This window comes from Malurus melanocephalus, unplaced genomic scaffold, assembly GCF_030028575.1.
Source record: "Malurus melanocephalus ecotype Western Australia unplaced genomic scaffold, MMel_1.1 scaffold_464, whole genome shotgun sequence".
In the NCBI taxonomy this organism is placed as follows: domain Eukaryota; kingdom Metazoa; phylum Chordata; class Aves; order Passeriformes; family Maluridae; genus Malurus; species Malurus melanocephalus.
Window position 1 is genome coordinate 252,430 of NW_026623696.1, and position 14,210 is coordinate 266,639.

The window sequence follows — 14,210 nt, forward strand, 5'->3', positions numbered from 1 at the left end:
GCGCCGGCCATGGCGCTGTGAGTCCGGGGCGCCGAGCTGCGGCGATGTGAGCCCGCACTCGCGGCCGGGCGCTTCTTTTTTTTTTTTTTTTTTTTTTTTTTTTTTTTTTTTTTTTTTTTTTTTTTTTTTTTTTTTTTTTTTTTTGCTAGCCTGCTGCTTTTTCCCGTGGCTTCTTTTTCCTTCCCCTCCCGCCCTCTCTGAGAGCAGAGTGGGTAGGGGGGGAGAGGAGGAGTGCGAACAGAAATGCAGCGCGGCTCTCCCTGAGCCCGGCCGCGGAGCCGCGTCCATGTGCGCGCCCTGCCGCGCAGCGCCTCGGAGGCACCGCGCTGGGGCCCGGGCTGCCCGCGGGCCGAGGGGTTTCTGACTSATCCCGCAGCCCCTCGCCGGAGAGCGGCCGGAGGGAAGAAGCGCCGCCGCCTGCGCCCGGGCGGAACGGAGCGGCACCGCGCCGCAGGGACCCGCGGATCCTCCGCGTCCTTCTATCCTTTGGACACAGCGGACCTTCGCCAGCGGGGCGGCCGCTCCCGGATCTACGCGGCGCTGCCAGCCCAGCCGGGGGTCTCGCCGACGGCCGCCCGCACCGGGATTTGCGCTCCCCGGGGACAGACCCATGGGCGGCGGGGTCCGGCGTCCAGCCATGGTTGTTAGCTCGGGCGCCCCGCTCCGCCTGGCCGGCTGAGCCCTTCCCGGTGCCGGGACTTGGGGCTGCAGCGCGCTAAGCGGGTCGTCCCCGGTCCCCGCGGGGCGCGGCGGCGGCTCGGCCCCAACGCGCCCGGGCGGCGCACCCCGGAGCGGAGTGGTGCGGGGGGCCCATGAGCGGCGATGGCAGCGGCTATCGCTAGCTCGCTGATCCGGCAGAAGCGGCAAGCAAGGGAGTCCAACAGCGACCGGGTATCCGCCTCCAAGCGCCGCTCCAGCCCCAGCAAGGACGGACGTTCCCTATGCGAGAGGCATGTCCTAGGGGTCTTCAGCAAAGTTCGCTTCTGCAGCGGTAGGAAAAGGCCGGTGAGGAGGAGACCGGGTGAGTACGGCGGGCCGGGGCCGTGGGAACCCGCTCCGTGGAGGCGGCAGCCCCGAACCCGCCAGGATGTCTGCCACGGGGCGCTCCCGGCACCGCCGGATACCGGCTAGGGACGAGGCTTGCTCCACGCTCAACTTTTGCCTGGGTCCTGGCAGATCTCCTTTCCCCATCTGGCGGGATGGGTGGGCAGTGACCTGCCGCCAGCATCCCTCCGTCACTGTCCGAAGCGTGAGCGCAAGTGGGTCCTCCAGCAGGAGTGGCCCAACGACTTTATCTGTGCRAGCTTCACCCATAACTGTGTTTTTCCACTTCCTGGTAGATAAGTTTTTTTAAACGGTCTCTTATTTTCTGCATGGAGACAAGGAAATCGATAAACTGAGGATCAGTTAAAATTGTGGCCATTTGATAACTAAATCCATCAAGTGCTACTTCATGAGCAGAGTTGCATAGGGAATTTTATTAACTTAGAAAGCTTTCTTGATGGCATCTGTGTGATGGTTTCATCTGATACTGAGCTTGCAAGGACCTAGGAATGCTCTTTAGGGTAGTCCTTTTTGTCTTCTCTCTTTATTCTTTTTTGCATGTGTGTTCTCAGTCTTGGTTCCTTGAGAAGAACTTCGCCCTCGTGTACACATTGCTCGCRTTCCCACGATGAAGTCCCACCACCCACAGTTTCAGTTCTGAGCATTGCTTTGTGCTCTCAGCTGTCCTTGGTAGGCGTGAGAACTCAGCACCTGGCAAGAATAGGCCTTCCATGATTTCTGAGTGGAATTATGATTTATGTCTTTTTTTTTTAATCACCATAAAGGTAAGAAAACAGATTGGTTTGAGAAGCTGCTGTGAAAATATAGTTTTCTCAGGTGTTCTTCAGTATAATGGTTAAAAAAAAGGGATACCAATTCACTTAGCTATTCAGGATGTACCATCAAGCCRTGTTTTCCATCTTCGTTAATACTGTGTTTGTTGATCAGTCTCTTCATGAAATCCCTTTTCCACAGCTGAGGTCTGTTGGTAATGACTCTCCACCAAGGCATCAGAGGTAGCTAAGGCTGCTCTTCTGGTCTTACAGACTGAGATACGTGACCTGTACTCATCTGAGCAAGGGAAGGAAATGGGGCAAAGCCTCTCGCCATAGAAGGCCACTTTTGTCAGCACTGTTCTCTGCAAAGGGGAAAGAATAATTGTTCTGGTTTGCTGTCAGCACTTCAGATTCACGGCTGTGGGGCAGGGACCATGTTTAGTTACCAGAATGTTTGAAGACTTAATGCAGGGACTCAATGCAGTTTCTTTATTGGTCTGCTTTAAAGCAATTATCACAAGAGGCTATAAAATACTTAAAATATAGCGTGACTTGAAATATTCAAAGGGAAAAAGTTGCCTGCCTTTTGTTYCCACTCAAGTTACGATGAGTGTAGGCTGGCTGGACTATCCTGTATATTAATTAATCTGTGAGCCAAGACCAGAACACGGCKCTTACCCCCAAAATTCTGGTGTTTTGTCTCAGGAATCACTCTTCACAGGATCAAGAATGGGAGCTAGGAATTTCACTGATGTAATCTTTTTCTAGTCCTCTTTCCTCTCCATCTTAATCTGCTATGAAATGCAATCTCCTAAGGACTGAAAGGGCTGGGAAGTCTAGACCTGTTACCTATATTTCAAAATGCTTTGTCTCATTAAAGTTTGACTTCCAGCAGGATGTGGCGGGGAAGGTTTTTGTTGGTCCTACCCCAGTGCTCCCAACTGCRCAGGTCCAATCTGCCTCCTTGGACTCAGTAAATGCCTATGAAGAATTGATGAATTTTAAGAATTCCCTCAACTTACATGGACTTTCATGATGAGAAGCATTTTTGATAACTTGAAGGCCAGAGTGATTTAAAGGAGTCTTTTTATTGACTTAGAAGGAGGATCAGTGCTACTCAGTGTGTAAAAATAGAGCTGCTCAATCTTTAGAGCTGTCAGTCAATCCCTTGTAACCAGTACTGGATTCATTTATTAAATCAAAGAAGTAGAGGAATTAAGTTGCTGTGAAAAACATCCAAATGTCCTTTCCTAAGTATGGACTGTGTCTGCTTAAGTTCCCTACATCCATCTTTTAAATAGAGATTTATTTCACTGATACTTCATATTCCTGGTCTTGGGTGTGCTGCTCAGGAGGCAATATGCCACAGGGATTCTGCTGCTCAGATTGTTTATTCAAGGGAGCGTATTGTGCCAAGACAACTTGCTCATTTCAGAATCCAGTTTCTGCACAGAAAATTACATGCAAATGAATTGAAAGTGGTTTAAAGAAATGTGCATACATTGTGCAGTGACCCACAACCCCGGTGATTATGTGTGCTTAATGATATGCTGGTTCAGTAGTTTGCAAGTCAGTGAAGGGAATGAGAGAAACATCCATGTTCAAAAGAGGTGCAGTTGTATTTGGAGATGATACAGTGCTGGGGGATCTCTCCTTACCTTTTTAAACATGACCTTGTCTTATGACTACGGGGAGTAACTGTCAAAATACTTGAAATTTATAGAGTGGTTTTCATCTATAGTACTGAACAAGGTCTACCGAATGGAGGAATCTTTCCCATTTCTCAGGAGGCGAGACCAGCTCCAGCTATGGAGCTGTTACCTGACACAGAGACCTAATTCCCAGTGCTGGAACCAGCACAACGTGCTTTGTGCCCCACTACCACTGAGCTCAGGTTGCAGTAATGGTAGAGCTGTAGCTTGCGCATTACACAAATAGAACTTTGATGGTGGTTCATGTTCCTTTTGCTTCTGTGAAGTAATTGTGTGAGCTTGCATTGATTAAGTAATAAAATTCAATACATGTTTTAATATGTGTCTTAAATATTGCTATAGCTAAAATATTCAGTAAAGATGTRGGTGAGCAGAGGTACTTGGCACTGGTTGGCACCTTGTACTCCACTTTGCAGCCTGTGTGAATTGAGAGTGACATACTCCTGCTCTCATATGGAAAGGGAGAATTTGTACCCCAGAGCAGTTGAGTCTCGCATACTGGGCATGAGTAGTCACAGGTTTTGGCAAGCTATGGGGAACCATTTCCATGCAGGGATGTCTTGTATAATCAAAGCTTTCAGCTCCTGAGGAAAACAGACTGCAGAAACGTTTGCCGGTTGCAGTAGGGACTGTTGTAAAATGAAAACTAGTTTTGTCTGTCTTTTCAATGGGCAAAGGCAGCTGTCTCACATGCATACTTTGTGTTCTTTTATAGCTCTTGCATGTGTTTGGCTCCAAGATGACTTACCCATTTAAGATAGGCCAAATAAGGACGCTGACTGCTGTGGACAAAGCTGAATATTTGGACATATGGGCTTAATCCCATTATTGTGAGTTAATATAGGTTATTTGCTGCAATTGTACATCTGTAAATTATATACTTCACTCTGAACCATAGTGCCTTGATAGAGGATTAAAAAGAAATAACTCTGTGGCATGGCTTGGTGCAGGTTCAAGATGTGGATTCTTCTTCAGGAATTGAAGGATCCAAGAGTTTAATGCAGAAGACTAGACAAGCAGCTCTGTCTGCGTGACTTCCCTGCCAACAGATAGGCAAAGTAGTTTCATCCCATTTCTGTCTGATTTAAAGCATCCAAACATGTCCCTTCTTCAGCTGTTTTATAACAGTCCGGAAAGCCTGGGCTGGTGGGTCCAGCTTGTTTGTGAAAGCTGTCACTGTTGCTTCCCCAGCCATCTTCTTAGGCAGAGAGCATCCTGGAGAGCTGGAGTAGAGGTCGCCTTCCATCATGGCCATTGAACAGTAAAGCTGAGCAGTTTGGCAGCCTTGCACAAAGGGAAACAAGCTGGAGCATCAGGCACAATATCTCTGGGGGTTACTACAAATTTTATCCAAGTGAAACCCACTGAAAGGGTGTTATTACTTGGAGAAATCTCATTTGAATCAAGGCAGCTTTGGGTCATGTGATGCCAGGCACTGTGTAGCATTGTCTCAGTCCCCTCAGAGTTTGCTTCTGTAGATGAGTTTCCAGCTCAGAATGTAGAGCTCATTCTCAAACAGGTTTTTCACCTCAGGAAAAAAAAAAATTGCACTTTTTAAATTACTTCCCTCCCCTCGCCCCCCATCTGATACATATTTTGTGCACCTCCAGGGAAAGGATGTTTTTCCTTGAGATATAAAAGCTCCTTCCAAAATGAAGGAAAYGGCTTGCACATAGAAAAAAGGCAGTAACTTAAACCATGTTTTACCTTTGTGGTGTTTCTTGTTTTGAATAATAAATAGATATTTAGAACTTAAAATACACAGATGTAGATATTTTTGCAGCAGAATAAGTAAAATATAAGAGCAACTTTAGTTGAAGGACACAGAAGGACTTTGTTCATTCAGAGATTCATTTAAAACATTTGAGAAGGCTGTCATCTGCAAGCTGTTAAATTCCCTGACTTAAATCCTGAAGTCCTTTCTGTTTTCATGCAGGGTGAAAATGATGATTGAAGCTCAGGGTAAAAATCACCTTTTCAGCTTTTAGTCCCTGCCTCCTTTTRTGGAGTGGTGCATCTCAGAACCGCTGTAATATCTGCCCAACCTGTGGAATTTGTCCTCTCTGTTGTGATTTTCCGAATGCCGGCTGCAATACCTGGGGCATAGCTGTTCCCTGCAGGAGGATTCCATCTGGATCCCYGCTCTTCTCTGTAGTGTGTCCATGTGTGGCTGGGTGTGTGCCCCACCAAGGGAGGTCCATCACATTCTTGTACCTACTCCTGTGCAGAATTCAGTGCTGTGTCCCGTATCGAAGAAGTGGCTGATGGGAATGGAAATGGCTGGAAATGTGGCATCACTAAGACAGCTAGAGCTCATGGAAGTGCTAGAGATGGATGCCAAATCTGCCAAACATGAGCCTGGATAACACCATGGGAAAGGGCACAGCCTGAGGGTGTGCATCCTCCTTGGCTGGGACAGTCTGTTGCCAGTCTGTCGGTGGTGCTGTAAGCTCCTTCTGYACCCACCCGTGCTAATGAATGCCAAAATTATCAGGAGGGAGGAAAAGGCTCCCTCCTGCTCACGACAGCTCGGTAGATGGGTTTCACTTTATCCAATTGATCCCCGGGGGYGGTATCGCACACATTCGTGACTTGCAGATGTGGTGGCTGTCGCGGTGTGTGGCTGTCCTTGTTTACTGGGGGGTCAGATAGCAGCCCTGAGCTCTCAGTTTCTAAAATCTGGGGATGAGCTGCAAGTTCCTGGCTTTCTCCATAGCATAGAAAACTCAGCTGCCAGCCTGCTTCACAACACAGCTTATGGGCAAGCATGTCAGTCAGTAAGCTGCTTCGTACTAGTTCTGGACTGAGTATGGTTGATGCCAAGAAAATCCATGGAAGTCATCCAAGCTCTGAGAGGGATGGATATYTTCTGTCCCCATGGCCTCAGGGGTAGCAGTGCTTGTGAGAGCAGTGGAAATTGTTATCCAGCAGAGGCTCACCATTAGAGCAATACAAATGATTGATTCCTCCATCACCAGCCAAATGGGAAAGTCAGGGCAAAAAGTAGTTTGTGAGTGATTATTTTCCCTCCCCATAAAAGWTCCATATGCATCATTTTATCATTGACTGATACAACCGTTGGGTTTTTTTGAGGGTAGGGGAGGAAGGTGCAGATTAATTTGGAAGATTTTTRTATGTCTATCTTTCTTTAACTTTCAGGTATTTTTCTAAATGAAATGTTTCTTTGAAATATAAACCCAAAAGCTTGAGTTCTAAAAAAATACCAAAATGGAGACCAGATTTTCTTCCTTCCTTCCTTCYTTGGTAAATTCAGCACAAATTAAGAATAATTCCAGTAGGCCAGGTACTGCATATTTTGACRGATGTATTAACAAAAACAATCATCAGCTTGACTAACAGAATCCTGAATCTGACTGTGGTGGGGGAGCAAGTGTAATTGCACTTGGGCTTATCTGCTTTCCTTTTTGCCCCTCTCCAAATGGGAATGCTATGAACCATGGTGGCCAGGTAGGCATTTATTTCATTCCTCTGGCATTTGTTTCATTTGATCAATCYTTCTGAACAGTCATGTGCACATTATTTCTGGGATTTTTCTACTCCTGCACAGTTGAAACCAAGCTGTGATTTGTTGTTACTAAAATCAAAGAATTTTATCAAGCAAAACATGTAAGAGGTGGACATCCCTTTCACATTTGCAAGCTCTATGGCTTGGTAGAAGGTGACCRAGAGCACAGACAAGAACAGGTCAGAGAAAGCAAGCTCCAAAGARCTACCTTTTAAATAAAGAACTAACAGTTGAATACAGATACATTTMTGTATGCTCTGTGTGCTGTCATAGCATCACTGCCATGACTACATTGTTGTTGTGTCTTAATCTTGGAAGTGTCTTGAGAAATGACCTGTACTGAAATCATCTACTGTATGCCTGGGCTGCACATGCTGCAGTCTCGCAGGGAACAATACCTTCATACTCTGTTCTCCTCTATTCCCTAACTAACACAAGATTCTTCATGTTAATGCATTAGCCTTTCTGAGCATGGAGTAAGCTACTACATCTATTGTTTTATCTTCTCCCTGTTCTGACAGTAGCAGAATCCTGAAATAACTCAGCCTTTCCCAGAGCCTGGTTTTACTCTGCATCTCTATTAAAAGCTATAGAAAAACCATGGACGTGCTCATGGATGCCCTTCTTCCAGCTTGCAGGAATGGTGCGGTTTATGCTTTGAGGGAGTCAGTGCAGAGACTGAGTTTGTGCAGCACGGTCACAGGGCTGTAGGACTACAGCTTCTTACCAGTACTTCTGAAAATAGCAGCTACAACACATTTCTAAAATGGTAAAGCAGAAGGCATCTTTCTTGAGAGCTGTGGAACACGACTGTGGGATTCACTGTTCAGGCAGACCACTCACTTTGGCTTTTCCAGCCCCCACGCTGTAGCTGAGACAAATAACTGTGYTTGTTCCAAGCACTGAAATGAGGCTTTCTGAATCCCTGATGGAGCTTATGTGGCTTCTAGGGAAATTCACCTGGTTGCAACCTRGTACCTGTCAAACACCTCTGCCTTCCTGTGCTCATTCCAGAGTGCCCTGGCTAAAGGGACAAAGCCATGGACCTGGAGGCAGGGCAGTGGCCTGAGTCCTGAGCCCTTAGTTTCTGGGAGGAGCTGTTGGCTGGTTGCTGATGTGTTGGGACTCCATGCAGCACTTCCAGGCATTTTTGCTTTCTGCCCTTTCTCTGTGGAGTGGGCTGCACTGAGAGGTGAATGTTGATGTTTAAAGCAGCAGCATCATAGAATGGGTCTGTGCAGCTCTGTTCCCACATCTGCTCTATGGCTTWGGGTTTGTCAGAGGGAGGTGACTGCTCTGCTGTTCTGGGGTGCCCACTGAGGACATGCTGCTTGGGGTTCTGCCACTCTAGACAGAGCTCTAAGTTTGAAAGACTGTTAAGTTCCTATGCGCAATAGCAAGGATGGAGGGAGCAATAGCAATTCCTCTCTCTTCTTGGCACCTGTACCTGAAGTTTTGTGTGGGAGGTGGAATTTTGTCCAATTCAGTCTGACTTGCATCAGTGCCCCCTCTCCTTCGGTGTTACCGAGCACAAAAATGAACTCTGTTTCTGATGCTGCCATGTCATCTTGAAGAAAAACCCTCAGTTGGGGGCCTCTGGCACTTCACTGGCCAGAAGCTGGGCAGCGGGGGTTGAAGGAGAGGAGCAGTTGTTCTGTCACCTGCCTCTGCTCCATGCTTCTTCTTGGGACCTTTTCAGCACAATAGTTCTTGTTTGGAGTGCTTTTATTGATGTCAGAAAATGGCTTGTTGCCTCTGATGGTGGGGACTGTCTGTGAGGATGAAGATCCAGGGCTAGATACGTCCATTACGGTGATGGAGGGCCCAGAGCTTCTCCCACATCCCACAGCAGCATCCWTAGAGTGCCCTGTACATTCTGGTCTCACCTTCAGTCCAGCAGGTTGCTCTGTTAAGGGCATGTATTACATCCAGTGGACAGCTACATGCTGTCAACTGGCAAAATAACCGAAGACAGGCAATGTAATTATGTTACTTGTTCCTTTTTTTCCAGCTGAAACCTGATTGTAGATATGATAAAGGTAAAATCCCCCTGAAATTTTCCTTTCTTGAGATACTGAAGCATTTTGGATTGAAATAAAAGAAGAGAAGAAAAGAGCCAGGTCTTGGGGTTAATAGAACATGCTCACTTAATTGATATTTATCTAGAATAGGATAGTTGGCTGTCCCCTCCCCTTGCTGGCTGCAGRTAGTTTCTTTGCTTAGCAGTTGCCACCCATGTTGCCTGAGCTGCCAAATAAATACATTTTATTCATTCCCCAAAGCAAAACGGTTTGCAAAAGGTCAAGTGGATGGATCTGTTGCAAATAAAGCCAGGCTGCAAAAAGCCAGTGTGCATTTTCCAGAATATTGAGAAGCAGTAGAAATTAACAAAAAGACAGCTTGTTTTGGGTTCCAGTCCCCATCTTAGGTTTGGGATGCTGAAGGGTTCCCTGGGACTTGGGAGCAGCTGGGCTGCAGGAGATGCAGGGATCAGATACTGGCGGGTGAGGGAGGGGCTTGGATCATCCACCTGCTCCGTAGCTTTCCCTGGCACAGCTCCTGTAACCGGAGCTGGTGTGAGTCGCTGGCTGCCTCTGGTATCGATCTGCAGCCGTCCCTGCGGTCATTCCCTGGTGATCAGCATYACGCTCTCACGGGGATTGTCTGTGACAGTGGCTAAAAGGGTTGGCAGAGCCTGTGCTGTAACCAGTARCTCTCTGCTGGCTTTTACACTGGGGTGTTGTGCTTGTCAGTATGGGCTCTGCAGCATCAGTATTGAATCATGTCTAAACATTTCTTTTGGCTTTCATTTAATTCTGTGCCATTCCTGCCTTCTTTGCTTCCTTAAACATTTCTTCTCTTTTTCTTTCTGTTTTTTTTTTGTTTNNNNTTTTTGCTTTTCAGTAACTCACCTTTACTTGCCATTAAATAAATTTTAAGATTTTAGAACTACAGGCCAGTAGCAGCTCCTGAATGATGAGTAAGCATCAGGTGAAGTTTGAGAGCTTCTTCTCTCTGAGTCCTCTTGGGCAGCTGGAAGAGCAGTAGCTCTGTTCAGAAACCTGTTGGAGAGGCAGATTTTGTGTTTTCACTCCATCTGCACTGTGTCATCTTCAGCACACACATCCCTGGAGAGGGAGCTCACTGATTTCAAGCTCTCTTCCAAGACAGCAGTTGGGTGGCAGGTGAACCTGCCTGTCTCACTRGAGTCCTGACGGCTGCCTGGCACCAGAAATGAGGTGCTGAGAGATGAGCARTAAAACATCATTATTTAAAACAGAGCTTTACATGGAACAAAGTGGATGATGGCTTTCTCACACCTGGGGTGTTTTCATTAGTTTGAACTAAACCTTTGGCACTAATGGAAAATGAAAATTATTACGCAGATTAAAAAAGGTGTACTTTCCCAAAGCAAAAGAAAAGAACTTGGAGTCACATGGTGGAGTTTTGGCCATTTTTAGCATGATCTTGCTTTTTGAAGCATAATTTTTCAGACCAGAATGGCACAAGCAGCACATTTTCATTATGCATTTGGGTGTTGTATAAGATTGAAATTTAGTAACATCATAATTTTGAGTCAAAAAATACTTCCAAACTGCTACAGGAATGCCTAAGCTGCATTAGTGCAGTGAGCAAAAAAAAAAATTCTTGTAATACAAACCGATTGATTCAAGCTTTAATTTTTCCACATCACAGGCTCATTAGCTGTTAAATAGGAGTTTCACATGCTCATCCCATTGGAAAATGCTTGTGAGATTGGATGAGGAATACTGTAGTAAAAGAGCATGTTATCGCTTGGGACTATTTAAAGCTTGCAGAATGACACTGGGACCCAAATTTTAGCCTGAGTTGCCATCCAGTGATTATCCAGGGCACTTCTGTGAGCTGGTGTTGGTAGAACCAGGCAKCCTCCCTGAGACTGATAGCATCTGAAGTGGTTAATTTCTGCTTAGTGCTGGTTGGTAGTATGTTCTGTCCATTTTCTCTTTTAATGAATTTACTTTTTTAGGTGTTCAGAGCAGGGTGGAAGATTGATGTAGTTGTTTCCATGGTGTGTTTTGTTTGTGTGAGGGACTTCTCAGTGKTTCTGCAGTATTTTAGACCTGCTGGATTGATGGGGGGAGGTGAAGAGATTTAGCATCTGAGAATAGCATAAATCCCAGCACTGTGGCAGACCTGAACAGCAGGGATGGTGTCTGCTCTGCTCATGTGAGCACTGTTAGTGATGGGATGCCTTGCTTGGGACACTTCGAGGTTACAGGAGATGGGAACTCTATTTGGAGCCCTTCAAAACCTCAGAGTACAGAATGTGGTAATGCCACCAAGTCATGGTCAACCAGCAGCAGAGTTGAAAGGGTCCCCCACTATTGATTAGTCCAACCTCAGTCCTATGCTGAGTCTAGATGTGAACTCCTCAGAAGGGTGATAAACTTGTTTTTTACATCCTCTCATGGAGCAAATCCTGGGTAGAATGTCTTTATATCCAAACCACATCTTTGTAGGAAACTAGGAAGAARTCTTGATTAACAGTGAAGAAGTTTTGTGTTGCATGTTGGAGTCGAGAGAACAAAACAATCTTTCTAACCATACATGCAGCAAAGCAGTGCCACGACATTCCCCAGGATTTCTGAGCCATCAAACAAGTCCTTAGGATGGGTCTGATGTCCAGTATCCAGCTCCGTAGGAAATGCTCTCTCTGGGAAATGCAGGCCAAGAGATGCTGCAAGGATGGCAAGAGGGCAGAGCTGCTTTTCAGTTTATCCTCTTGTCAACTCCAGGCAGCAAAGCCCAGCAAGTAGCTTCTCCAGGCATCCWCTGAGCCTTCCTTTTCACCTCTCTTGGGGTAACATATATGGGAATATAACCCTTCTTCTTGGCTATGAGTTTTGGGTTCAGTCATCCTGAAAGCTCTGCAGTGTGGGCGTTCCCATTTGTTAAATCCTCACGCAGCTCTTGAGCTCCCATTGCTGGCATTGAGGAAAAGTCAGGATTTTAGTCCCAATGTTTCCCYTTTGTGGGTGTGTACTCAGGAACTGGCACAGCCCAGGGGGCCAGGGAGAACCACACTTGGCTGGTTCATGAGACGCATCTGCACCCAGATGAAATGTGCTCAGTGACTGTGGGCTCACACATAATATTTATGCTATCCTCTGTTTCACTCTCGGTGAATATGCTGTAATTCTGGCTAATTACACAATATGTCAGGAATAATTGCAGGGTGTTCCTCAAAATAAATAATACATCTTGTGTGCTCTGCTATCCATACTTATGAGCAAGCCTTAACCTTTAGTAGCCAAGGCATTTACTGTGCTGGAAAACGACAGCTYAGGAGCTGTAGCTACAACTTCTTTTGCATTCAATTTCCTCATTTCTTAAATTCCTTTTCCTGAAAAAGCTCATCCTGCATAAATTCTGGAACAGCCATACATCTCTTCTGTATGCTTTTTGTTCCTGCCTTGCTTTGGTTTTATCATCAGAGCTCAAGTCAATATAGGTGTAGAAAATTGCTCTTGAAAGGAAAATGTTCTGAAATTTTGTCTGCTGCTGAAACACACTGGATCAACAAAGCAACATAAACCACATCCTGGGGGAGGCAAAGACAAACCTGGGAGTGAACTGTATGAAGAATTGATTTTTTTCAGTTCTCTGGTCAAATAAAAGACATTTCTGGGGAGAAGAGGATTCAGACTCAATGCAATATTTTATTGTATTTAAGATGAAACTTTGGCTGTTTCAACWTTTTTTTTCATTAAATTTCCAAAGAAAAAGTCATGTCAAAAGAAAAAAYGAAAACTTGCACTCTTTTCAGATGCCTTTTTTTCTTTTAGTGAGATGGAGTTTGTGTATAGCTTTAGCTACTCTTACTCAGAACTTTTCAGCAAAATATGTATCTAGACAGTTTTACCCAGAGGTTGTCAGCAATTCTGTGCCAAAACACCTAGTGGCAGCTAGGCCATCAGTTTTCWTCCACTTTCTGTCCCACTGTCTCACCTGCAATGGTCTTTGGGTTCCTCTTTCTGCCCTGCAGTGCTTTGATGGCTGTTTTGTCCTTGATGTTTGTGCAGTGGTTAGCTCTTGTGTCATGTACATTAGTTTGGTGTTTGCCTTCTAGGAAAACCAATCCAGGACTTTGTATCTCCTTAAAGACTGTTGTCTTTAAGCTGTTGACCTTAGGTGGCTGTCACATGGGATCCAGATTTTGGAGAGTGGGTAAGCTGCAGGATGACTTCTCTACCTTCTGACATTCCTAGGCTGTGCTGAGATCATCCACAGACATGAAGCAGTGATTCCATGTAGCACCCCTAATTTTCAATGCTTTATACGACTATTTTTTCTGCCCCCTAGCTCAGGCTTGTATTAACATCCCTGTAAAGCTGATTCCCTGGATATGGGAGGGTCTGCATAAATGCCACAGACATGCAATCACATCATTTCCACCTACTCTACAAGTGAGAAATAAGACTTCCCTGGAGGGGCTCATCTTTGTAAGAGCAAAGCAGGCATCACGGAGGGGTGCAGGCAGGCAGCTGTGCTCCCTGCTAGAGAGCTAATTACTATTCCTSCTGGCAGGCACTAGTACAGCAAAGGAAATCAGTTCTCTGGATGCTCTTTTTTTCCTACAAGGTGCCATTCTGCTCTAGTGACTCACTGACGGTGACAGGAGGCGATTGCTTTGATGGGTGCTGTCATCGGCTTGAGCCCATCATCCCTCTGAGTTTGGGAAATGTCATTTTTGGAAGTGTGTCCTTCAAACAGAGAGGCCATTCCTGCCAGCACAGCCTGTTATTTCATGTAATACATCCTAGAAATGCCAGTTGTTTCTCTGTAGTTATTAGCTCTGGGTGGAGATTCGAATTTGAGATGAATAAATACATGAGTGTGCTGTGCAGCCCTGTTGTCCAGAGCTGTTGTCTTCTCTGAATGCTTTGTAATTGGAGGGTGACACTATCCCTGTAATCACATTAAACTCAAGCTGGGTAGGGCCTTCATTCTGCATCATTGGGAAAGGAGCTGGGATTGACTGTTTGGGGCCCCCAAAACCACAGATCTTGTGAGCAAATCTTGGTGTCAGTGAGTTTCTATCTCTCCATCGTACTCACAGGCTGGGTGATGCACCCATGTTACACCAAAGGGTTGGATCTAAACTGAAGG

The 14,210-nt window shown here is 45.9% G+C and overlaps 1 protein-coding gene across 3 annotated transcripts in view; it reads left to right on the plus strand.

Moving 5' to 3' along the window:
- FGF12 (fibroblast growth factor 12) overlaps window positions 1–14,210 on the plus strand; it is a 215,369-nt gene that overhangs the window by 118,048 nt on the left and 83,111 nt on the right. Inside the window, exon 1 of one of the 3 annotated variants that reach the window (XM_057380609.1) lies at window positions 154–1,021. The exons of the other annotated variants lie outside the window; for them this stretch is intronic. Within the exon in view, the coding sequence (XP_057236592.1) occupies window positions 823–1,021 (199 nt within the window). The 5' untranslated portion in view covers window positions 154–822. Of the gene's footprint in view, window positions 1–153; window positions 1,022–14,210 lie in introns of those variants that run through there. 3 annotated transcript variants of the gene reach the window in all.